Source organism: Squalius cephalus (genome assembly GCF_949319135.1).
Source record: "Squalius cephalus genome assembly, chromosome: 9".
In the NCBI taxonomy this organism is placed as follows: Eukaryota; Metazoa; Chordata; class Actinopteri; order Cypriniformes; family Leuciscidae; genus Squalius; species Squalius cephalus.
In genome coordinates this window covers 34,846,194-34,873,582 of record NC_137130.1, presented here as the reverse complement: position 1 = coordinate 34,873,582, position 27,389 = coordinate 34,846,194, and the positions used below count along the sequence as shown (strand labels likewise).

Here is a 27,389-nt window from a genome sequence, read left to right as displayed (position 1 = left end):
TGTGCCTCTTTCAAGGCACTTACCGGGGAGATGATTCGGGTCTTTTCCAAGACTAAGGTGAATTCTTCTCGGAGGTCAGGGAGGAGACCCCGTCCAAGCAATTTTTTGAGGGGAGGTAGTGCGCACCGGTCGTTGTGTGTTGGGACTCTGGGCCTGCGGGAATACACACCCGAGTCATATCACAAGATGGCTGCCACACCTGAGCCTCTTCACAAGATGGCTGCCACACCCGAGCCAATTATGGATGTAGCGAGTGCTAGAGACATGATTGTTTCACTCTTTCCCGAGCGTCGGCCACGAGAGAGGGAGATGGAGAGGAGACCCAAGCCTATTCACAAGATGGCTGCCGCACCAGAGCCACTTCACAAGATGGCTGCCGCACCAGAGCCACTTCACAGGATGGCTGCCTCACCTTTCTCTCCTATCCATGCCAGAACCCAGCGTCTGAGGTCTAGTCTGGCAGAGACTCCATTAAGGTCAGTGCGGAGGGCTGGCCTTCCAACCCCGGTGCCGGTTTTCACGAGGGCCACTGCCAAGCCTGCACCCGTCCTCAAAATGGCCGCCGCCAAGCCAGCAGCAGTACCCAAGATGGCTGTCACTATGCCTGCACCTATTTTTGAGACTGCTGGGGTTATACCTGCCCCTACACTCCAGATGGCTGTTGTCTCAGCGTCACCTGTTCTAAGGAGGGCTATCATCACGCCTGCACCTGTTCTCAGGAAGGCACCAGAGGTATGTTCATTGGACTCAGTATTTCCTGTGTTTACCATGGCTCTGTGGTGTGTGTGGTCTGCTTTCTGCTCTTCTGTTCAGCAAGATGTCTCTCAAGCCCATGAACCTGAATCGGCCGTTAAGTCTGAATCGGAGTCTCTTGAACTTCCTGTCACGGCTGAGAGGTCTGAGCCTGAGTCTCTTGCACTTCCTGTCACGACGGAGAGGTCTGAACCTGAGTCTACTGTACTTCCTGTCACGACTGAAAGTCTCTCCGTCCTGCCCAAGATGGATGACTCCGAGGTCTCTGAACTCTCTGCCTGGCCCAAGATGGCCGATCCTGAGCTCCCTGAACTCTCTGCCCGGCCCAAGATGGCCGTCCCTGAGCTCCTTGAACTCTCTGCCCGGCCCAAGATGGCCGTCCCCGAGCTCCTTGAACTCTCTGCCTGGCCCGAGATGGCCGACCCCAAGCTAGTTGAACTGTCTGCCCTAGCTAACCTGGCCCATAGGGCCTCTTGTGCTTCTTTGCCCAGGTTTCTGTTACCGCCAGCACCACCATGGGTTGCAGCTCGGCTCTGGTGTCTGGAGATGCCTGCAGCACCACCCTGGTCTCCAGCGCCGTTCTGGTCTCTGGCTCCCTGCACCGCCTGCGGCCCCGCCCTGGCTCCCTGCACCGCCTGCGGCCCCGCCCTGGCTCCCTGCACCACCTGCGGCCCCGCCCTGGCTCCCTGCACCACCTGCGGCCCCGCCCTGGGGTTCTAGACCCTCCATCCCTCCCCCAGATCCACCTCCGTTCCTCCACCCACCTGAACTTTTGTGCTTGGTCTTATGGAGTGTCTGGAAGCCACTCCTTTTAGGGGGGAGTACTGTCACAGTGTGAGACTGTGTTTTGTGTTTATTGTATTGTATTAGTGTTGTTCCCTGAGTTGCCACCAGATGTCTCTTCCCCTCACTGTCATATGTATCATGAACTGCATTTCCCATACTCCTGTCTGTTAATCATTGATCATTTGTCACCAGCTGTTTCCCATTAACCTGCATATATAAGCTGTGTCTTTGTGTGTCTTTTGCTGGTTCATTGTTTGATGTCACTGGTTGTTCTGTTGCCTTCTCTGTCACCTGTTTGGATTATCATTTTGTGTACGGCTGTGAGTTTTATGTTTTTATTAAACACTGTTAACCTGCAAATCCTTCTCCTCATTTGATACCGTGACACCTCGTAGGGCAGCGAAGCAAGTGCATTCTGGGAGTTGTTGTCTTTCATTCACATGAGCCAATAATACATTTTATGGCTTTTCTCAGTCTAGAAGGCACTAACTTCTAAAATAATTTCACATTTCTACTACATAAATGACCCAATTTAAATACACATTCATCTTTCCAGTGGTGAAATATCTCTTTAAGAGTGTTTTATACAGTGGTTTAGGCTGAAGGATTGCCAAATGTCTGTAAAACGTTATCAGCATGATGGTATAAAACTGTACATTTCTCGTCTATCACCGCCCTCTGCTACTTATACTAATGACAGAAATTAGTGCAGGTAGAATAGCAAAATATGTAAAGAACGTTGTATTGCAATAGGTAGCATTTCAATGTTAATATTAAATCAGATCTAGTACTAATAATATACTTTTGCATAATTTTTCATTAATACTACCAACAAAACAAAAAAGAAATTGTGTGCTGCAGTACCAGAATAGATATACCACAAATCAAAACCATAGCACTGAGCCAACAGAGAAAATAAATGAAAACAAGCTCCTGCATTAAAGCCACAGTATGGAATTTTCTCCACTAGGGGTCGCTAACCTCTTTACAATAACAAAGGCGTAGTTTGATGACGCAACACATGCTAAGAATTATGGATGTTGTCGTCAACGTCAAGCCGACCGAACTAATAATGTTTATGGTTGACTGAATACATCGATGCTTTTATCATGACTGTGATATGAAGCAGTTCGGGATTGCTAAGAGACAGCTATCAGCCAGGGCCGTTTCAAGATATTTGGGGGCCCTAGGCAAAAGATTGAAGTGAGGTCCCAAGTCCTCCCTCAGGAAAATTTTTAAAATTCAGATGGGATTTCTTGTATTCTGGTGCATTTTAAGAGTCATGAATTATCAATTGGCACAGACAGAAATTTAAGCAAAGCACCTGATAAAGCAAAAAAACAAAAAACAACAACAACAAAAAACATTTTGTGAATAGCCATACGTTTATTGTTATTCTCATAGCATATCATGAAAGTGAATGTGGAGGATTCGATATTTACTTTACAGGAAAAGAACTTCACTTCTCATAATGCCACAGACAGTAACGTCATACGCAAAACTACCTGTTGCGTACGATACAAAGTGTTGAGATGTGTTGATGGAGAAGAATAGAAGGACAAACACGAAGGAAAAAGGGCATTTTGTATGTATGTAGGAGCGGTCGAAGTCTCGGACGTGGAGCTCTCGTTTATATACCGTCTATGGGAGCTCTCAGTCTCGGCATCTCGAAAACACCGCGCTGATATTGATTCTCCTTTTAGTTCTCCTTTTTTATCCAAAGTCTGCTTGCCATGGTCCATAATGTTTGAACGAAACAACAACAGCGTGCAAATAGACATTGCGAACTCCACAGTTGTCTGCGTCTGTCGCTTTGGTTAATCAGAGGGCTCTGCTCATAGCTCTGGTTACCATGGCAGTACGAGCGGAAACCATAGGCGGAAACCAGGGACAACGCGGATATGACGCCATTGACTGCGACAAAACGGAAATAAAGAAACGTGCCGTGTCTAAAAATTAAATTAAAATTTCTCCTGGTTTGGAAGTTGTTGGAAACAGTCGGGATAATGTAAGTACACAACTAAAAAAAATATATAACACAGATATAGTGATTTTTGCTAATTTTAAAGCAAAAAAGTTACATATTGTGCCTTTAACTTAAAAAATATTAAACTAAAAGTGAATTTAATCATTTCAAATATATGTGGAGAACAATTATGTCACATTTACCTCAGGAAAGCCATTTAATCAGCTTAGATTCAAAGTCTGGGCCTTGGTCAGAATGTAAGCACTCTGGAATGCCATAGCAAACCACGAAGTCGTTCCACAGGCATTTCGCCACAGTTTTAGCCTTCTGGTTTGCAGTTGGAATAGCGATGGCAAACTTGGTGAAATGATCAGTAAGCACCAAGATGTTCTTTGCATTGCTGCTATCCGGTTCTAGTGTTAGACAATCCATGCATACTAGTTCCAAAGGACGACTGGTTTGAATATTTACTTCGAGGAGCTGCCTTTTCTGGAAGAGTCTTACATACCGACCACAGGTTTTGATGAAGCTTCAACATTAGCTGCCATTTTTGGCCAGGAGAACTGCTGCCGCACCAAATCCAGGGTTTGCTCTATGCCCATGTGCCCCATGTCGCTATGGAGACTGTTCAGGACAATAAAATGCAAAACTGGGGGCAGGACAAGCTGAAGAACAAATTTATCTTCGTCCTGTCTTCTCCTGTATAAAACTCCATCTTCCAGTTCTAACCAATTCCACTCCCGTAACAACAATGGGAGCTCAAAAAGTTCCTCTCGAGTAATGGGGGGAACTTTTCCTCCTGTCTCGAGCTGGTAGACAACTTCACGAATTGCTGGGTCGGCACGCTGCTCTTCTTTCAGGTCAGCGTGGGTCAGAGGGGAAATGACAGGAAGGCCATGTACCTCTTCCTCAGCGAAACATTTGGCGGGGGTCGAAATTCGGCACAACACTGGAATTTCTCCCCTTGGGTTTTAGATTTCGGGAAGGGAAAAAATTCCACCCCCGCTCGGCAAGTTTCCCTCACTCAAAAGCTTACCAGACCGAGTCCCGCGCCTAGTTACGGTTTTTCGGGCGTGGCTTAGTGAAGGGTTAATTCTGAATGAAAAAAGACTTTGACATGTCAGTAAATATGCATCTTATGGCAGTTTTATTTACACAATACACACAAAGGTACAAGATTTGCAGACAAGCCACCAATAGGCTTTCGAAATGTGCTCACATGTTCTCAATTCACCATTTAGTTTTTTTTTTAACTTCATGCTTAAGTTCATATAAATATCTTTTATCTTTACATCCAGCCGCAAACTTCCATTAATCAACATTAAAAAAAAAAAATCTCATTTAGAAATGAAATTCAAAATGCTTTGTGATGATTGATGTACACTACCGTTCAAAGGGTTGGGGTTAATGTGTCTGAAAGAAGTCTCTTCTGCTCACTAATACTGCATTTATTGGTTCAAAAATACAGTAAAAACAGTAATATACTTTTGCAATTTAAAAGACTGGTTTTCGATTTGAATATGTTTTAAAATGTAATTTATTCTTGTGATCAAAGCTGAATTTTCAACATCATTACTCCAGTTTTCAGTGTCACATGATCCTTCAGAAATCATTCTGATATGCTGATTTGATGCTCAAGAAACATTTCTGATTATTGTTCAGCTTCACATTTCTGAGAAAACCATGATGGATTTTCTTCAGGATTCTTTGATGAATGAAAAGTTCAAAACAGCATTTATTTCAAAAAGATTTTTCTTTACTGTATTTACTGTCACTTTGATCAATTTAATACATCCTTCCTGAATAAACACATTCATTTCTTAAAAAAAAAAAAAAAAAAAAAAGATTCTTACCTCAAATTTTTAAATGGTAGAGTAAGACCAACATAAACTCAACATGCCCAGAATCTCATTCATAAAAATGCATAAAAAAAGTCTCAAAAAAGTTGCCACAGAACATATGCTTTGGAAGAAACTTCATTTTCAATCGATTCCAAACTCTAAAACACCATGTGTCAAACACAATCTGAAAATAAGAGGCAACATCTAATCTGTGGCAGAACATAACAAAGGTCATAAACCGAGGTCCAAACGTCTTGCAGCCGAACACCGAAACGAAGCCACGCTTTCACACAACCAGCCAGAGAATGGAAAGCCCTTGAGCCGAGACATGTTTGACTGGATATACGCTCATATACGCTCATATACAGCTATAGCTTATTCACTGGCAGAGGTAAAGCAGCACTGAAGCATCAGGAACGGCGCGGCTCGATCCGGTGGGACAGCTGGGATAGCGTGCGCTGGTTGTCAATCACACCAATGTGACGCACATAGCCTCGCACATCCTGATGGCTTTTACCTGTCACCTGTGGCGCTTCTTGATCTATAGATACCAAAGAGAGAGAGAGAGAGAGAGAAATGCATCAGAATCAGCTGAACTGAAACATGATTCTGATATGAAGTTCACTGTTGTCTTACTGAATGGCTGACTTCGGCAGTATCTCATGATTCGGACTGTGTTAGCAATCATTCTCTGGAAAACACACACAGAAACATTCAGGACGTCTCATTTAAGACTGTCTCTGAGATGGAGAGATAGATTCCTTTGTGAGACTCACCATTTTCTCAAAGTTGACCAATCTTTCGGTAAATGTCTTGTTGCCCTCGTGTGTGAAAGTCATATCTGAAAGAGCAATAACGCAGATGTTCGACATTTTAAGCACTGATGAAATCTGCATCTTTTCTGGGTCATAATGAAACTATATAGTTCTTGGAGACATTCTGTTGTTTGTTTTGTGGATTTCATTGAAATATTGCAGTTACTGTAGGCTCTCATTGCTTTGTACTGCATGAATAATGTATGAATATATATATCCCAATGTACAGCATGGAAGAAGTGCAGGAGTGCGAAGTTAATGTCTGAACACATTTATAGCCTTTTCATTGATTAAGAATGATTTTTAATAATAAGAAATAACACATTTTTTAAATCAAAATAATAATTATTGTTATAATAATTATTATAGTCATAATAGTTATATAAATTAAATTATATATGTGAGATAAATGCGTTAGATTTATTATATATGTGTAATTATATATCTGAATAATAATTCAAATAAACCTTACAAATAGATGAGTGAAATTTTTTCATTAAATTGTCTAAAAATATTTTCAATTATTTGACCATTTAACCATAAATATTAACACCAGTTTTAGATCAATTATAAAAATTCGAATGATCAAAAAATCAATTATTTAAATTAGAAAAATTTAAACTTGGACTCAATTTATATTTTTTTTTTTTATTTATCTAGAGGTGTGTGCTGTATTAATTTATTAATGAATTAATTAGAAATTTGGAAAATGCCACTAAATCATGTAAATTATAAGAAAATGTGTTACACGCTTTAATAATTAATTTAAAAATAAATGTAAACACATATATTATGCCTCTGGATGAATTTCTTCATGAAACATTTAAAATATAGAGTTCCCATACTTTCATTTCAGTCTATTTCATTTTACATAGCTGTGCTGACTTTACTATTATTCAGAAGTGTTGAAAATGCCACTAATAAAGAGCATGTCGATTTTGTTGGTGTTTGTGATTCCAGTGTAAAGTTCACCTTTAATTAATAAAGGCATGAAAGGGATGATCGGCGGCTCTAACTTGGCCATTGTAAGTCGATACGCTCTGTGATTTCTGGAGGGATCCTGCAATGAGAAAAACAACGTTCTCTTTAAGTATCTGTAATACTGGGTTAAATGCTTAAATGCCATGTTGAACTCACCATCAGGTTTTCAAACTCTCCATAAAACTTCTTGAACTTGCTGGGCAGTTTCTGTGAGAGAGCAAACTCTTATTCTGTGAGAGCTGAATCAGTGTTAAACATGCCGTGTCTGTTATGTGTGTGTATGCTGAAGTTGTGCGCATGTGTGTAGTGAATGCTCACCTCCCATGTCTGACTGAGTCGACAGACTGCAGGGTTTCCCAGTCCCATGATAATGGCAAAGAAGGAGTTCAGATTCTTAAACTCTTTACAGCTTAAAAAGAGCAAACACAATCATTTTTACATATTCAGGTCTTTAGCGACACGGATCTATATTAACATGGACGGATCTCTAACTGTCACAATAGTATAACACTTTCCTGATATTTTAATAACAATTACAATAGAATTATAAAAAAAGAATTATATAGATATTTGCTACATTTTTGGAACTGGGAATGGTTCACTTTGAGCGGATGCTTTTTACAATCATCACTGTCCTCGGCAGAGCTCACTTCCCAGTACATTCAGCATCTGGCTCATATTCGCCATCTCAACAATATTCTCAAAACCATCGTTTTCACCATTAGTTGAACGATCGTTTTTACTGAGTCATCAGAGATTCGATTTTTGTAGCGCAGAAAAAAATAATACTTACACTACTACATTCAGCGGGTTATGGAAGCTTGTTTCCACCACAGAATAAAAAATAAAAAGATTTATAGGAATTAACTCGCAATTCTGACTTTATAACGCACAATTGCGACTTTATAGCTCACAATTCTGAGAAATGAAGTCAGAATTGCGAGATGTAAACTGTAAAAATTCGCAATTATCATTTACATTTTTTTATTCTGTGGTAGAAACAAGCTTCCACAGCGGGTCGCTAGCAACCCTACAAACAGTCATTCTTTTGTAATTTCATTTTTTTCTTGTTATATTGTTTATAATGAATAGTTTCAGGAATACTAAGAAGGTTGATGTTTAACTTTAAAAAAATGAGGGGGAGAGTAGTGAATGACGTCCCGGGTCGATAAAAACCCGAGGTTTTCAGGGTTAATAGCCTACACATCACACACTCTCTACTGTGACACACAACTTAAAACTATATTTAAAAAAAGATCATATAATATTATTGAAATAAAAGTCCACTTAAGTGTACTTGAAGTGTACACTTTCATGACTGTTTCTTAACACACTTAAGTAGACTTTTAAAAGGTGCCCTTTGTAATAATGTCAAATTACAAATTTTACTTTAAAGTACATTTTAAATGATTATGTTTTAATAATATTTAAGTACACTTATTTTCAATTGTGAGCTCATCATTACAAATGCCTAATTACAAATATATTTAAATATATATTTATTTTAATATATAAATATATATGACACAAGTTTCACTAGAAATTTTATATTAGTTTATTTTAGTTTACCATAAACATTTATCAGTCCATCTGCAATACACTTTAACCATAATTTCAGTAATTATGAAATTACAAGATGCACGTCCTACACTTAAGTGGGTCAAAAAAGTTCAGCTAACGTCATTATATGTCAATTTTAACTTTTAACATAGCAATTAATTGTCCAGAAATATTACATTAACTGATTCATCACACACATTAACGTCACATGTTAGTAAAAACCTCAGTGACTCACTGTGCTGCGATCTTGATGAACTTCTTGAGCAGTTGTACGCGTTTGCTGAGCGTGGGACACAAGCAAACCTCTGTGACCACCCAGAGCTGCACCTCATTAAACCTCCGCAGGAACAGATCCAGGTTAGCCGTCGTCTTCTTGAAATGCGGACGGCCAAACGTGTGGTAGATCAGCTCATGCTAAAACACACATGCATACAGATTTACTAAAACTGACTAGCAGTTTAGACCTGGTGGTTAATAAATGTAGGTAACACTTTATTTACAGTGTGATTGTTACACGTTACATGTAGTTACTATAGTAATAACTATAAATTATGCATAATTACATGCAACTAACCCTCAACCAAACCCTAATCCTACCCTAACCCTATAGTAAGTACATGTAGTTAACTAATATTACTCAGTACTTACAGTAAATGTATAATTACACTGTAACAAGGAGACACCTTAAAATAAAGTGTAACCTCTTTTGAAAAGAGTACTTAAAGTCCCCCTGTGGTGAAAACCCAACTTTTAATGTTGTTTATGTGTCTATGTGGTGTTTTTAATATGCTTTAAGACAAACCATGTGTAAATTCATAAGTCGACAGCATTGCTGAGTATTTTCTCCTTAAAACTGCAGTGAACCAAAGACAGTCTCAAAAACACACTTTGAAATCGCTGGTGTTTCTGACGTCACAAACTACCTTGTAACCAATCAGATCAACGTGTGATCGTCAACGAGTGGATCTCTGAGCTGAGTGAGTGAGTGTAGGCGGGGCTCATTTGCATATTCATAGAACCGTGTATACAAACGTGTAGAGTTAAATTCAAGCTATTTTATTAAGGCATGACGTTTTTCTTTTTTCAAGGAAAAAACGTTAAAATATGTAATTTTGGTGATTAAATATGAGTTTTAAGGGATAAAATTATTGACTACACTGGACTTTAAGGAAATTAAATACTTTTTTAAAAGAATATATGCAATTAGCTGAACTTTAGAGAAGGACGTAAGTGCACATTTATATGTAATAAGATAAATACCGTACTTCTATTGTCTTTGAAATATGGTTAAAGATTACTGCTAAATGTACTGACAACCATTTATGATAAACTAAAATATACTTTAATGTAATCTCTATTGAAAAGTGTAAGTTATGCATTTAAATATGTTTGCAATTACACAGTGAAGCTGCAATTATTTATCATGATTCAACAATACAGTAACACTTAAGGTATTATTGTTACGGTGTATTTATATATTTGAATACTGAGTTATAATAATTAACTACATGTTCTTACTATAGGGTTAGGGTAGGATTGGGGTTTGGTTGAAGGTTAGTTGCATGTAATTATGCATATTTACTGTTATTACTGTGGTAAGTACATGCAACACATGAAACAAGGACACTAAATTAAAGTGTTACCAAGAAAAAATTTGACATTACACACTATTAATCTGACATTATTACAATTTTGGTATCAAATCATGGTTGCAAAGTGCACTTTTTAAAAGTGTGTTAAGAAACAGTAATTAAAGTGTCCACTCTTTAACTACACTTAAGTAGAGTTTTATTTTATTAATATACTACTATTATCTTTTTCACAAGTGTATGTATGTGCATTGATTAATGTTTAACTGTGAATGAAAGCCTAAATTAAATCTGTTTATCATATAAAGCGATCATGTCTGTTCAGCAGATTCATACAGATTACTTCTACAATCTCTTTATGAACTTTTTAAAGCATCAGACTTTTGGTGGAAATAACAGAAATCTCTCAGGTTTCATTAAAAATATCTTCAGTTGTGTTTCGGAGATAAATGCAAGTCTCAAGGGTTTGGAAAGACATGAGGGTGAGAAAATGATGACAGAATTCTCATTTTTGGGTGAACTAACCCTTTAAGTGAAGAGGAATGTTAAAACAGCAGCAGAACTGTGTGTATGTACCTCATGTACGCAGTCGAAGAGCTCCCAGTCATAGAGAGTCATGTGATGAGCCAGATCTTTAGAGCTCATGAGCTCAAACGTGGACATGGACCCCGCAGACGGGCCCTCCTGCTCCGGCAGTGGAGTCTGCACAAACAGTCAATCCATTGATCAGTTCATCAGCCAATGCATGTGTGTTTACAGCAGATGCGTGTTTTAAATGCAGTCTCCAGGGGCTCTCACACACCAAAGTGTCGATCTGGTCCCTCGAGCAGACAAACAAACGGCCATTAATACTCAGAGATGAGAAGATGGACACATCAGATGGCTTTAAAAGCTCTTTATCTGAAAAACACAAAACACAGTCATCAGTCAGTGTCACAGAGTAATCTACTGTTAAAGTTGGTGCTTTTCAAGAATGTGGAAGCACAGATGTCAGTTATCAGCTGCTTCTCAAATGACTAAACAATGAAGTTATACTTAATAAAAAAAAAAAAAGATAAGTGAAGCTTTTTTGCAATATTTACATTCCAAAAGTTTAGGAAACTTAAGAACAGTGTTTTGCACCACTCTAGTTTAATATGTACTATTAGTTACTGTGCATTATGTAAGACAGTCACCAAAAGTCATATATAAAAACAATCATCATCATTTCATTTCACATTCAGACATTAACTTCAACCAGCAGCCTCTTCCATCAGCTTTTATTGAATGTTAAATCCACCACTAGAGTTTCTCAACCTTTAAATACCACACACACACACACACACACACACACACACACACACACACACACACACACACACACACACACACACACACACACACACACACACACACACACACAGACACACACACAATAATGCCACTCTGGCTTGAGTTGACATCAGGGTCAAGTGATGTGTTATTGCGTCTGGTTGTTATATCTTTAAACTTTATACCTAAATCATTCTCTTCATCATTAACACTGTCGATGCAAGAGATTCTGAGGATTCGCCACCTCAGTCTCATGCATTTGAAGAGCTGGTTGAGGTTGTGGCAAGAGTGGTTGAAAGACTGAGTACTGACTGGCCAGCAGATAAACAGGACGTTCGTTTCAAAAGTAAACTGGAACCTAACCCTAACCTAACCCTAACGGTCACAACCTCCACGCTGGGGCCTACCGTTTTTCTATATATATATATATAAAATATATATATATATATATCTTTCGGGGGCAAAGCTTACCAATATCGAGTTCTTCCGTTAGGCCTAGCACTATCACCCCGCACTTTCACGAAATGCGTAGATGCAGCTCTGGTGTCTCTGCGCCTGCAGGGTATTCGCATCATGAACTACATCGACGATTGGTTGATTCTGGCTCAGTTGCATCAGTTGGCGGTTCGGCATTGAGATGTCGTTCTCGCATACATGAAAGAGTCGGGGTTACGGCTAAACGCCAAATAGAGTGTGCTTTCCCCACTACAGAGGACCACTTTTCTAGGCGTGGTGTGGGACTCAATGTTGATGAAGGCACACCTGTCACTGGCACACATAGAGTCTATCCTTTCAGCTGTGAAAGGAATAAAGCTAGGCCAGTCACTCACTGTCAAACAGTTTCAGAGGCTGTTGGGTCTGATGGCAGCAGCGTCCAACAGGATACCTTTTGGACTGTTGTACATGAGACCCCTGCAGTGGTGGCTCAGGACCAAAGGGTTTTCCCTGAGGGGCAACCCCTTTCGCATGATCAGGGTTACGTGGCGATGCTTACGTGCCCTGGTTATGTGGAAGAAACCTTGGTTCCTGACCCAGGGTCCCGTGCTGGGAGCTTCTTGTTGTCGCAAGATGTTAACGACAGATGCCTCTCTCATGGGCTGGGGAGCGATCCTAGAAGGACGCTCGACTCGGGGTCTGTGGAGGGACCACTGTTTTTCTTGCTCTAAAGAATTTTCTCGCAGATCTTAGTGGCCATCATGTACATTGTCCTTCCCCCTCGAATTTAGTACTTTGTGGTGGTGTTCATGTGTGTTCAACTCTTAAATATGATCTTACCGTCATGACTTGGATGCACCATACTTCACAAAGACAAAGGCTGCATCAGAAAGCTTAAAAACGCTGTCTCCAAAGCCAGCTATGTCCAAGCTACACCCGAATTCAATGGTCGTGTCATATCCAGTCTCCTGAGATACCTTTATCTGATCGATTTTTTAAGCAATATAGATGTTTCCTTCGTCCCCAGGTCCATCTTGGCATGATATTCCCTGTCCCTGTCACCGAGTCCACCTCAGCCCTCTGACTCTTCAGTTCTGCATTGGTCCATCATCCCACCAGCTCCAACGACTCCCTCGTCCCTCCGTCTTCACCTTGGTCAGGAGTCACCTTGGTTCAGCTAAAGGATTCCTGGCTGCGCCTCTGCCTTCCATCCTTTCGGCTCCACCAGATGTCGCCGTCCCTCTGGCTTCACCCTTGTCTTCGGTCGCTCCGGCTTCACTGCGGTCTTCCAGGTCCCCACCTCCCCCTCGCTCCCATGAGCCGTCAGCTCCACCTTGGCCCTCCGGACCTGCGGTGTCACCCTGGATCTGTGTCTCCTCGGCTCAGTCTGGGTCTCCACCGCGGCTCCTCCCTCCTGCGGCTCCGCCGTGGAACATCATGCTGGCTGTGGCCTGGATTCCCGTGTGTGTGTGTGTGTGTGTGTGTGTGTGTGTGTGTGTGTGTGTGTGTGTGTGTGTGTGTGTGTGTGTGTGTGTTTACCTACTTAACTATATTTTGGGAACAAATTTGTATCCAGAAGTGACCAAAAATCAATGACAAAATCTACAAAAACCTCCCATTAGGGATGTCCTCATTTGTAAATCTGGTATAAAAACATTGTAATTTAAGGTTTTTAAAAATGTAATGTAATGGCTTTTTTTTTTTTTAAATGAAATGCGTGATGGGTAGGTTTAGGGGTAGGGTTAGTGTAAAAGGAGAAAATATACAGTTTGTACAGTATAAAAAACATTATGTCTATGAAATGTCCCCATTTAGATAGCTAAGTAAACATGTGTGTGTGGTGTGTGTTTCAGGTATGACCTACGTCATGAAGACAAAATGTCCAAATGAAGATGGACATATTCGAAATCCTTGTGGGGACACTTTTTGGTCACCGTGAGGAAAACAGATTATAAATCATACTAAGTGATGTTTTTTTGGAAATGTAAAAATGTAGAAAGTTCTATTCAGTTTGTACATTATAAAAAGCATTATGTCTATGGAATGTCCCCATAAACATGAAAACCCAATATGTATGTGTGTGTGTGTGTGTGTGTGTGTGGGTATGTACAATTTTTTTTTACAAACTTTCTTTTGTAAAACCATCCATGTTTCAGTATTGTAATAACTCTGAAACCTTTTCACATCTGTCTGCTAATACACCAGATGTTGTTGTGATTAATGAGGAGATCAGTGAGGTGTTCGTTTTGGAGGTTGCATGTAACTTTGACTCTAGTATGGAGGAAGCTTTTATGACTAAGGTCATTAAATACCAACCACTCCAAAATACCATCTCAGAGTTAGGTTATCGGAGCTGATTACGGACACACACATAGACTGGTTGTAAGAGGGCTTCATCAACTTGGGATGCCCAAAAAGAGGGTTAAACGGCTAGCAAAGAACTGTGCTCTGTCTGCTATTATAGGCAGCCGCCATATATGGCGGAAACGGTGTTAATTGTACCCATTACAACTGAGTGACATGCTTAATATTGTGAAGATATATGCCATTGTATGCCACTGGGCCATGATTTTGTACATGTATTTGACTGCATCGATAGTATGTATGTCCCTGTAAATCATTTCTTTTAAATGGACTTAAATTGTTAAAATGTGTCCTATTTGTTTTTAAAACTGAATGCCCCTTCCTTGCTATATTTTATCTAATGCAGTGACACTATCAGTATGGCTTGAGTGTCCAAATACTTGCTACTGTGTGTGGCCGCAGAAGGTCAGCACTAGCTCATGGTGTATCAGACAGAACTGGCAGTGAGAAAGGAACATCTGTCTCACACACACACACACACTGGGATGCAGAATCTGAAATGCTACAGCAAGATGGGAGCAGCAAAGAGCTCATATTGTCAGCCAGAGGTCAAAGAGATAAGGGTCAGTACAACAGCACACTCTGCAAACATGGTATTAATAAACCTGCAATTAATCAAACACAGATGAAAATAGAGGAAATGGCTGTCAATACAGCGATAAGCATAGAAAAAATGGTTAGGCAGTGTGTGTGTGTGTGTGTGTGTGTGTGTGTGTGTGTGTGTGTGTGTGTGTGTGTGTGTGTGTGTGTGTGTGTGTGTGTGTGTGTGTGTGTGTGTGTGTGTTCACCTCCGGCGGAGTTGAGGTGGATGAGAAGAAGATCATCTCCTGACCCCAGCTTATCGGTAACCGCGGAGATGACCTCTCTGACAGACGCAGCGACAGGCACTCTGATAGTGGAGTAGGTGTGATCACTGCAGTAAACCTTAAAGAGGACTACAACACACAGCTTTTAAAACACTGGTGAATCACATTTTTAAATAATAAAATAGCTTTAATTAAAGCTGCAAGCAGCGATGAAAGGGCCCTCGCACCCGTGCCATCAACACTCGGTGGCTTTAGGAAGGCAGAGCATGGTTGGGAAATGTACATTTAAGGAGGTATATATAGTAAGAGTATGTCAAAGTCAGTTACAAAATGTTTTGTATAATGGTGATAATAGCATGCTTCATGACTCAGCTAAGTGTTGCTAGCATGTTCAGTCTGTTTCTAGCATGCTTAGTACACAATAATTATGTGGTTAGTACTGCATTACTGTGTTAACCATGTCAGTTTCTGTTGCCAGTAGGTGGCGTTATGACTATAACTGAATATGAGCATGGATGTGTGTTCAGGACAGAACTCTTATCAAACATGTGAAGTTTGGTGCAAATTGGACATTGCCTTCTTGAGTAACAACAAAGTCATGTTTCATTGAATTAGCATTCTTTAGAACTTAGCTAAGCATTGTTAGCATGTTTTAACATGTTGCTAGAACGGCATCAACGTGTTAAACATGTCACTTCCTGTTGCCAGTTGGTGGCGCTATTACTATAACTGAACATTCTCATGTAGATGTGTTCAGGCCATGACTCTTATCAAAAGTGTGAAGTTTGGGGCAGATTGGACATTCCATGCCTGAGTTACAGCAAATTCCTATTTAATTGCAATAATAGCATGCTTTAGCACTTGGCTAAGAGTTTGCTAGCATGTTTTAGCATGTTTCTAGTATGTTGTTAGCATGTTTAACACTTGCTGGCACTTTTTTATATGTTATTAGGAGTCCACAACAGTGTTAAACATGTCACTTCCTGTTGCCAGCAGGTGGCGCTATGACTGTAACTGAATATAAGCATGGTCATGTGTTCAGGACAGAACGCTTATCAAAAGTGTGAAGTTTGGGGCAGATTGGACATTCCATGCCTGAGTTACAGCAAATTCATATTTAATTGCAGTAATATCATTCTTTAGCACTTAGCTAAGTGTTTGCTATTATGTTTTAGCATGTCTCTAGTATGTTGGTAGGATGTTTAGCACCTACTGGCATTTTTTTATATGTTATTAGGAGTCAAGAACAGTGTTAAACGTCACTTCCTGTTGCCAGCAGGTGGCGCTATGACTATAACTAAATATGAGCATGGACATGTGTTCAAGAGATAACTCTTATCAAACGTGTGACGTTTGGGGTAGATTGTACATTGCCTTCTTGAGTAACAACAAAGTCCTGTTTCATTGAATTAGCATGCTTTAGCACTTAGCTAAGTATTGCTAGCATGTTTTAATATGTTTCTAGCATGTTTAGAACTCAATGGCATTTTTAACATGTTGCTAGAACGGCATCAACGTGTTAAACATGTCACTTCCTGTTGCCAGTAGGTGGCGCTATTACTATAACTGAATTTGAGCATAGGCATGCGTTCAGGCCATGATTCTTATCAAACATGTGAAGTTTGGGGCAGATTGGACGTTCCATGCCTGAGTTACAGCAAATTCCTATTTAATTGCAGTAATAGCATGCTTTATCACTTAGCTAAGTGTTTGCTAGCATGTTTCTAGTATGTTGCTAACCTGTTTAGCACTTGCTGGCTCTTTTATATATGTTATTAGGAGACCACAACAGTGTTAAACATGTCACTTCCTGTTGACAGCAGGTGGCGCTATTACTATAACTGAATATTCTCATGTAGATGTGTTCAGGCCATGACTCTTATCAAACGTGTGAAGTTTGGGGCAGATTGGACATTCCATGCCTGTGTTACAGCAAATTCCTATTTAATTGCAGCAATAGCATGCTTTAGCACTTAGCTAAGTGTTTGCTAGCATGTTTTAGCATGTTTCTAGTATGTTGTTAGCATGTTTAGCACTTGCTGGCACTTTTTTTATATGTTTTTATATGTCCACAACAGTGTTTAACATGTCACTTCCTGTTGCCAGCAGGTGGCACTATGACTGTAACTGAATATGAGCATGGTCATGTGTTCAGGACAGAACGTTTATTAAAAGTGTGAAGTTTGGCGCATATTGGACATTGCCTTCTTGAGTAACAACAACATCCTGTTTCATTGAATTAGCATGCTTTAGCACTTAGCTAAGTATTGCTAGCATGTTTTAACATGTTTCTAGCATGTTTAGACCTCAATGGCATTTTTAACATGTTGCTAGAATGGCATCAACGTGTTAAACATGACACTTCCTGTTGCCAGTAGGTGGCGCTATTACTATAACTGAATATTATCATGTAGATGTGTTCAGGACAGAACGCTTATCAAAAGTGTGAAGTTTGGGGCAGATTGGACATTCCATGCCTGAGTTACAGCAAATTCCTATTTAATTGCAATAATAGCATGCTTTAGCACTTAGCTAAGAGTTTGCTAGCATGTTTTAGCATGCTTCTAGTATGTTGTTAGCATGTTTCGCACTTGCTGGCACTTTTTTATATGTTATTAGGAGTCCATAACAGTGTTAAACATGTCACTTCCTGTTGCCAGCAGGTGGCGCTATGACTATAACTGAATATGAGCATGGCCATGTGTTCAGGACAGAACTCTTATCAAACGTGTGAAGTTTGGGGGAGATTGGACATTCCATGCCTGAGTTACAGCAACTTCCTGTTTCATGGCGAAACATCGAAATTTGTAAGGCCGCCGAGGACCCGCCCTTCGACGAAAACTCAAGATCTTCGCAATTTAACGTCGCAAAGGCCTTAAGATTACACTCACCAAATTTGAAGATGATCAGATTAAAACTGTAGGAGGAGTTCGTTAAAGTACGAGGCCTGAAAATGGCAAAAACTGCACAAAAATCTGAGAGGAAGTTCAAAATGGCTGACTTCCTGTTGTGTTTAGGGCTATGCTCCAAGAGACTTTTTTGTAGGTATTAGGTCATTACACGTATGTACCGAATTTCGTGCACGTACGTGGAACGTTGCAGGAGGCGCACTCCGTTGAACTTTTATAGGTGGCGCTATCGAGCCATTTTGCCCCGTCCAATTCTGAAACCTATATCAGATGTAAATTTTCGCCAGTTCTGACGCGTGTGCAAAGTTTCGTGAGTTTTCGCGCATGTTTAGGCCCTCAAAAATGCAATTCAATGCGGAGAAGAATAATAATAATAATAATTAAAGCTGCAAGCAGCGATGAAAGGGCCCTCGCACCCGTGCCATCAACACTCGGTGGCTTTAGGAAGACAGAGCATGGTTGGGAAATGTACATTTAAGGAGGTATATATAGTAAGAGTATGTCAAAGTCAGTTACAAAATGTTTTGTATAATGGTGATAATAGCATGCTTCATGACTCAGCTAAGTGTTGCTAGCATGTTTAGTCTGTTTCTAGCATGCTTAGTACACAATAATTATGTGGTTAGTACTGCATTACTGTGTTAACCATGTCAGTTTCTGTTGCCAGTAGGTGGCGTTATGACTATAACTGAATATGAGCATGGATGTGTGTTCAGGACAGAACTCTTATCAAACGTGTGAAGTTTGGTGCAAATTGGACATTGCCTTCTTGAGTAACAACAAAGTCATGTTTCATTGAATTAGCATTCTTTAGCACTTAGCTAAACATTGTTAGCATGTTTTAACATGTTTCTAGCATGTTTAGAAATCAATGGCATTTTTAACATGTTGCTAGAACGGCATCAACATGTTAAACATGTCACTTCCTGTTGCCAGTAGGTGGCGCTATTACTATAACTGAACATTCTCATGTAGATGTGTTCAGGCCATGACTCTTATCAAAAGTGTGAAGTTTGGGGCAGATTGGACATTCCATGCCTGAGTTACAGCAAATTCCTATTTAATTGCAATAATAGCATGCTTTAGCACTTAGCTAAGAGTTTGCTAGCATGTTTCTAGTATGTTGTTAGCATGTTTAACACTTGCTGGCACTTTTTTATATGTTATTAGGAGTCCATAACAGTGTTAAACATGTCACTTCCTGTTGCCAGCAGGTGGCGCTATGACTGTAACTGAATATAAGCATGGTCATGTGTTCAGGACAGAACGCTTATCAAAAGTGTGAAGTTTGGGGCAGATTGGACATTTGAGTTACAGCAAATTCATATTTAATTGCAGTAATATCATTCTTTAGCACTTAGCTAAGTGTTTGCTAGTATGTTTTAGCATGTCTATAGTATGTTGGTAGGATGTTTAGCACCTACTGGCATTTTTTTATATGTTATTAGGAGTCAAGAACAGTGTTAAACGTCACTTCCTGTTGCCAGCAGGTGGCGCTATGACTATAACTAAATATGAGCATGGACATGTGTTCAAGAGATAACTCTTATCAAACGTGTGAAGTTTGGGGTAGATTGTACATTGCCTTCTTGAGTAACAACAAAGTCCTGTTTCATTGAATTAGCATGCTTTAGCACTTAGCTAAGTATTGCTAGCATGTTTTAATATGTTTCTAGCATGTTTAGAACTCAATGGCATTTTTAACATGTTGCTAGAACGGCATCAACGTGTTAAACATGTCACTTCCTGTTGCCAGTAGGTGGCGCTATTACTATAACTGAATTTGAGCATAGACATGTGTTCAGGCCATGATTCTTATCAAACGTGTGAAGTTTAGGGCAGATTGGACATTCCATGCCTGAGTTACAGCAAATTCCTATTTAATTGCAATAATAGCATGCTTTAGCACTTAGCTAAGTGTTTGCTAGCATGTTTCTAGTATGTTGCTAACCTGTTTAGCACTTGCTGGCTCTTTTTTATATGTTATTAGGAGACCACAACAGTGTTAAACATGTCACTTCCTGTTGACAGCAGGTGGCGCTATTACTATAACTGAATATTCTCATGTAGATGTGTTCAGGCCATGACTCTTATCAAACGTGTGAAATTTGGGGCAGATTGGACATTCCATGCCTGTGTTACAGCAAATTCCTATTTAATTGCAGCATTTGCATGCTTTAGCACTTAGCTAAGTGTTTGCTAGCATGTTTTAGCATGTTTCTAGTAGAGCCCGACCGATATGGATTTTTGGGCGCCGATGCCGATACCGATAAAAAAAAGCCAGATACCGATATATCGGCCGATATTATTTATGTGTATATTATAATACAGTAGCAATATTATTTATGTGTATTATAGTACAGTAAGTTTGGACACACTTTACAATTGGTGTGTACAAACTTTTGATGGGTACTAGAGCCCGACCGATAAAGGATTTTGAAGGCCGATACCGGTACAAATATTTGTTGGTTTTAAAATCCGATATTCCGATATATCGGACGATATTTTTTATTTTTTTTTCAGAAACGCGCAACAAAACATTAACAAATTTCCCTAACATTAGTTATTTGTAGTTATTTATGAGTTTTAACTAAAATAATATGATAATGCATTTTAAAAAGAAACTTGTTTCTTTTATTGTCACAACAGAACAGAAGAACATCAAAATATATTAAAGTTCTGATAAATAAAATGTATAAAAATACAAACTTAAGATTTTTTTTTAAGACTAAACGTTTAGTCCTTTGAACAAAAACAACAATTTCACATTAAAATTGACAACAAATTCAAATAGTCATAATTTACTCTCTCAAGTTGTTTTTTTCTTCTGTTGAAAATAAGTTATTTGGATGAATGTGGGTAACCAAACAGTTGATGTACCCCAGTGACTTCCATAGTATATTTTTTCTCCTTTGGAAGTCAATGGGGACCAGCTACTGTTTGGTTACTGTTTGGTTATCATACCCACATTCTTCAAACTATTAATATTAGAAAAATATTAGAAGGAAATTAATACAGTTGGAACAACATTAGAGTGCCTGTAAATAATGAGATCATTTTTATTATTGGGTGAACTATCCCTTTAAGGACAAGAGGCAATGTGTTTACAATTGCTACTGTCTCTTTAAAAGCTGAGCACGACACGTCTAATGTACACGCATTTGACAAACAGATTTTCTCTCAATTTTGCCTTCACTTTAGACAACCGACTTTGTTTATGTAAATATTGTGTGTATTTAACAGTATTAGCACAATAATACTCGAAAGATAACTTAGTCCAGTATCCAGGCGCTGGTAGAAAGGCTTTTAGTGCATGTGAGCTTCACATGTACGCGCTGAGAAACGCACACGTTAGAACAGCGCATCAGCATTTAAAATTAAATGTTTAACCGACAAAGCATTAAAGCACATGCACATTATGAACTTTTGTGAACTGCAGTGTTAACATTTTATGTGAATATAGCCTACGTCGCGTTGTTCCGCTTCACTCTCGGCTTATTTAACCGCAGCAAAACTGGACATGAGTCACGAATTTTGTCATCCTTATTTGAGTTAAGAGAACTGATAGGGATGTTCTTTTAATTGTTATTCAAGCAACGTATGTCTAGTGAGTCGTTACCAACTCACCATGAACACACTTCACCGATGATCTCACTCGCGGTTCTCTCTGCCCGACTCTGGCTGGATCAGCAGGTTGCAGAATGTGTGGCGCGTTATACACGAGTGTTGCCAACAGGGACGGTGTAGAGTACCCTCTGGTGGACTAACTATACAACGCCAACACTCATAACATGGTTGAAGGGTGTTTCGTCCGTTTTTATTTTATTTTTGAAATATTTATTTATCGGCCGTTATAAATGCCGATACCGATAGTTTTGAAAATGCCTAATATCGGCCGATAATATCGGCCTGCCGATATATCGGTCGGGCTCTAGTTTCTAGTATGTTGTTAGCATGTTTAGCACTTGCTGGCACTTTTTTTATATGTTTTTATATGTCCACAACAGTGTTTAACATGTCACTTCCTGTTGCCAGCAGGTGGCACTATGACTGTAACTGAATATGAGCATGGTCATGTGTTCAGGATAGAACGTTTATTAAAAGTGTGAAGTTTGGCGCAGATTGGACATTGCCTTCTTGAGTAACAACAACATCCTGTTTCATTGAATTAGCATGCTTTAGCATTTAGCTAAGTATTGCTAGCATGTTTTAACATGTTTCTAGCATGTTTAGAAGTCAATGGCATTTTTAACATGTTGCTAGAATGGCATCAACGTGTTAAACATGACACTTCCTGTTACCAGTAGGTGGCGCTATTACTATAACTGAATATTCTCATGTAGATGTGTTCAGTACAGAACGCTTATCAAAAGTGTGAAGTTTGGGGCAGATTGGACATTCCATGCCTGAGTTACAGCAAATTCCTATTTAATTGCAATAATAGCATGCTTTAGCACTTAGCTAAGAGTTTGCTAGCATGTTTTAGCATGCTTCTAGTATGTTGTTAGCATGTTTAGCACTTGCTGGCACTTTTTTATATGTTATTAGGAGTCCATAACAGTGTTAAACATGTCACTTCCTGTTGCCAGCAGGTGGCGCTATGACTATAACTGAATATGAGCATGGTCATGTGTTCAGGACAGAACTCTTATCAAACGTGTGAAGTTTGGGGCAGATTGGACATTCCATGCCTGAGTTACAACAACTTCCTGTTTCATGGCGAAACATCGAAATTTATCAGGCCGCCGAGGACCCGCCCTTTGACGAAAACTCAAGATCTTCGCAATTTAACGTCGCAAAGGCCTTAAGATTACACTCACCAAATTTGAAGATGATCAGATGAAAACTGTAGGAGGAGTTCGTTAAAGTACGAGGCCTGAAAATGGCAAAAACTGCACAAAAATCTGAGAGGAAGTTCAAAATGGCTGACTTCCTGTTGTGTTTAGGGCTATGCTCCAAGAGACTTTTTTGTAGGTATTAGGTCATTACATGTATGTACCGAATTTCGTGCACGTACGTGGAACGTTGCGGGAGGCGCACTCCGTTGAACTTTTATAGGTGGCGCTATCGAGCCATTTTGCCCCGTCCAATTCTGAAACCTATATCAGATGTAAATTTTCGCCAGTTCTGACGCGTGTGCAAAGTTTTGTGAGTTTTCGAGCATGTTTAGGCCCTCAAAAATGCAATTAAATGCGGAGAAGAATAATAATAATAATAATAAACAGAGCAATTCCAAGAGGGTCCTCACACCATCGGTGCTCGGGCCCTAATTAAAGCTGCAAGCAGCGATGAAAGGGCCCTCGCACCCGTGCCATCAACACTCGGTGGCTTTAGGAAGGCAGAGCATGGTTGGGAAATGTACATTTAAGGAGGTATATATAGTAAGAGTATGTCAAAGTCAGTTACAAAATGTTTTGTATAATGGTGATAATAGCATGCTTCATGACTCAGCTAAGTGTTGCTAGCATGTTCAGTTTGTTTCTAGCATGCTTAGTACACAATAATTATGTGGTTAGTACTGCATTACTGTGTTAACCATGTCAGTTTCTGTTGCCAGTAGGTGGCGTTATGACTATAACTGAATATGAGCATGGATGTGTGTTCAGGACAGAACTCTTATCAAACATGTGAAGTTTGGTGCAAATTGGACATTGCCTTCTTGAGTAACAACAAAGTCATGTTTCATTGAATTAGCATTCTTTAGAACTTAGCTAAGCATTGTTAGCATGTTTTAACATGTTGCTAGAACGGCATCAACGTGTTAAACATGTCACTTCCTGTTGCCAGTTGGTGGCGCTATTACTATAACTGAACATTCTCATGTAGATGTGTTCAGGCCATGACTCTTATCAAAAGTGTGAAGTTTGGGGCAGATTGGACATTCCATGCCTGAGTTACAGCAAATTCCTATTTAATTGCAATAATAGCATGCTTTAGCACTTGGCTAAGAGTTTGCTAGCATGTTTTAGCATGTTTCTAGTATGTTGTTAGCATGTTTAACACTTGCTGGCACTTTTTTATATGTTATTAGGAGTCCACAACAGTGTTAAACATGTCACTTCCTGTTGCCAGCAGGTGGCGCTATGACTGTAACTGAATATAAGCATGGTCATGTGTTCAGGACAGAACGCTTATCAAAAGTGTGAAGTTTGGGGCAGATTGGACATTCCATGCCTGAGTTACAGCAAATTCATATTTAATTGCAGTAATATCATTCTTTAGCACTTAGCTAAGTGTTTGCTATTATGTTTTAGCATGTCTCTAGTATGTTGGTAGGATGTTTAGCACCTACTGGCATTTTTGTATATGTTATTAGGAGTCAAGAACAGTGTTAAACGTCACTTCCTGTTGCCAGCAGGTGGCGCTATGACTATAACTAAATATGAGCATGGACATGTGTTCAAGAGATAACTCTTATCAAACGTGTGACGTTTGGGGTAGATTGTACATTGCCTTCTTGAGTAACAACAAAGTCCTGTTTCATTGAATTAGCATGCTTTAGCACTTAGCTAAGTATTGCTAGCATGTTTTAATATGTTTCTAGCATGTTTAGAACTCAATGGCATTTTTAACATGTTGCTAGAACGGCATCAACGTGTTAAACATGTCACTTCCTGTTGCCAGTAGGTGGCGCTATTACTATAACTGAATTTGAGCATAGGCATGCGTTCAGGCCATGATTCTTATCAAACATGTGAAGTTTGGGGCAGATTGGACGTTCCATGCCTGAGTTACAGCAAATTCCTATTTAATTGCAGTAATAGCATGCTTTATCACTTAGCTAAGTGTTTGCTAGCATGTTTCTAGTATGTTGCTAACCTGTTTAGCACTTGCTGGCTCTTTTATATATGTTATTAGGAGACCACAACAGTGTTAAACATGTCACTTCCTGTTGACAGCAGGTGGCGCTATTACTATAACTGAATATTCTCATGTAGATGTGTTCAGGCCATGACTCTTATCAAACGTGTGAAGTTTGGGGCAGATTGGACATTCCATGCCTGTGTTACAGCAAATTCCTATTTAATTGCAGCAATAGCATGCTTTAGCACTTAGCTAAGTGTTTGCTAGCATGTTTTAGCATGTTTCTAGTATGTTGTTAGCATGTTTAGCACTTGCTGGCACTTTTTTTATATGTTTTTATATGTCCACAACAGTGTTTAACATGTCACTTCCTGTTGCCAGCAGGTGGCACTATGACTGTAACTGAATATGAGCATGGTCATGTGTTCAGGACAGAACGTTTATTAAAAGTGTGAAGTTTGGCGCATATTGGACATTGCCTTCTTGAGTAACAACAACATCCTGTTTCATTGAATTAGCATGCTTTAGCACTTAGCTAAGTATTGCTAGCATGTTTTAACATGTTTCTAGCATGTTTAGACCTCAATGGCATTTTTAACATGTTGCTAGAATGGCATCAACGTGTTAAACATGACACTTCCTGTTGCCAGTAGGTGGCGCTATTACTATAACTGAATATTATCATGTAGATGTGTTCAGGACAGAACGCTTATCAAAAGTGTGAAGTTTGGGGCAGATTGGACATTCCATGCCTGAGTTACAGCAAATTCCTATTTAATTGCAATAATAGCATGCTTTAGCACTTAGCTAAGAGTTTGCTAGCATGTTTTAGCATGCTTCTAGTATGTTGTTAGCATGTTTCGCACTTGCTGGCACTTTTTTATATGTTATTAGGAGTCCATAACAGTGTTAAACATGTCACTTCCTGTTGCCAGCAGGTGGCGCTATGACTATAACTGAATATGAGCATGGCCATGTGTTCAGGACAGAACTCTTATCAAACGTGTGAAGTTTGGGGGAGATTGGACATTCCATGCCTGAGTTACAGCAACTTCCTGTTTCATGGCGAAACATCGAAATTTGTAAGGCCGCCGAGGACCCGCCCTTCGACGAAAACTCAAGATCTTCGCAATTTAACGTCGCAAAGGCCTTAAGATTACACTCACCAAATTTGAAGATGATCAGATTAAAACTGTAGGAGGAGTTCGTTAAAGTACGAGGCCTGAAAATGGCAAAAACTGCACAAAAATCTGAGAGGAAGTTCAAAATGGCTGACTTCCTGTTGTGTTTAGGGCTATGCTCCAAGAGACTTTTTTGTAGGTATTAGGTCATTACACGTATGTACCGAATTTCGTGCACGTACGTGGAACGTTGCAGGAGGCGCACTCCGTTGAACTTTTATAGGTGGCGCTATCGAGCCATTTTGCCCCGTCCAATTCTGAAACCTATATCAGATGTAAATTTTCGCCAGTTCTGACGCGTGTGCAAAGTTTCGTGAGTTTTCGCGCATGTTTAGGCCCTCAAAAATGCAATTCAATGCGGAGAAGAATAATAATAATAATAATAAACAGAGCAATTCCAAGAGGGTCCTCACACCATCGGTGCTCGGGCCCTAATAATAAACAGAGCAATTCCAAGAGGGTCCTCACACCATCGGTGCTCGGGCCCTAATTAAAGCTGCAAGCAGCGATGAAAGGGCCCTCGCACCCGTGCCATCAACACTCGGTGGCTTTAGGAAGGCAGAGCATGGTTGGGAAATGTACATTTAAGGAGGTATATATAGTAAGAGTATGTCAAAGTCAGTTACAAAATGTTTTGTATAATGGTGATAATAGCATGCTTCATGACTCAGCTAAGTGTTGCTAGCATGTTCAGTCTGTTTCTAGCATGCTTAGTACACAATAATTATGTGGTTAGTACTGCATTACTGTGTTAACCATGTCAGTTTCTGTTGCCAGTAGGTGGCGTTATGACTATAACTGAATATGAGCATGGATGTGTGTTCAGGACAGAACTCTTATCAAACATGTGAAGTTTGGTGCAAATTGGACATTGCCTTCTTGAGTAACAACAAAGTCATGTTTCATTGAATTAGCATTCTTTAGAACTTAGCTAAGCATTGTTAGCATGTTTTAACATGTTGCTAGAACGGCATCAACGTGTTAAACATGTCACTTCCTGTTGCCAGTTGGTGGCGCTATTACTATAACTGAACATTCTCATGTAGATGTGTTCAGGCCATGACTCTTATCAAAAGTGTGAAGTTTGGGGCAGATTGGACATTCCATGCCTGAGTTACAGCAAATTCCTATTTAATTGCAATAATAGCATGCTTTAGCACTTGGCTAAGAGTTTGCTAGCATGTTTTAGCATGTTTCTAGTATGTTGTTAGCATGTTTAACACTTGCTGGCACTTTTTTATATGTTATTAGGAGTCCACAACAGTGTTAAACATGTCACTTCCTGTTG

At 39.7% G+C, this 27,389-nt stretch overlaps 1 protein-coding gene across 4 annotated transcripts in view; it reads right to left on the bottom strand.

Annotated features, from left to right (window-relative positions):
* Window positions 1-4,624: 4,624 nt before the first annotated feature.
* rapgef4a (Rap guanine nucleotide exchange factor 4a) overlaps window positions 4,625-27,389 on the bottom strand; it is a 101,186-nt gene continuing 78,421 nt past the window's right edge. For all 4 annotated transcript variants that reach the window (XM_079880275.1, XM_079880277.1, XM_079880278.1 and 1 more), the window contains 10 exons: window positions 15,190-15,336; window positions 11,094-11,191; window positions 10,868-10,993; window positions 8,938-9,116; window positions 7,461-7,551; window positions 7,299-7,349; window positions 7,134-7,221; window positions 6,123-6,187; window positions 5,983-6,037; window positions 4,625-5,887 (listed from right to left, as the gene is read on the bottom strand). In XM_079880275.1, coding sequence (XP_079736401.1) covers window positions 5,757-5,887; window positions 5,983-6,037; window positions 6,123-6,187; window positions 7,134-7,221; window positions 7,299-7,349; window positions 7,461-7,551; window positions 8,938-9,116; window positions 10,868-10,993; window positions 11,094-11,191; window positions 15,190-15,336 — 1,031 coding nt within the window. In that variant the 3' untranslated portion in view covers window positions 4,625-5,756. The remainder of the gene's footprint in view (window positions 5,888-5,982; window positions 6,038-6,122; window positions 6,188-7,133; window positions 7,222-7,298; window positions 7,350-7,460; window positions 7,552-8,937; window positions 9,117-10,867; window positions 10,994-11,093; window positions 11,192-15,189; window positions 15,337-27,389) is intronic.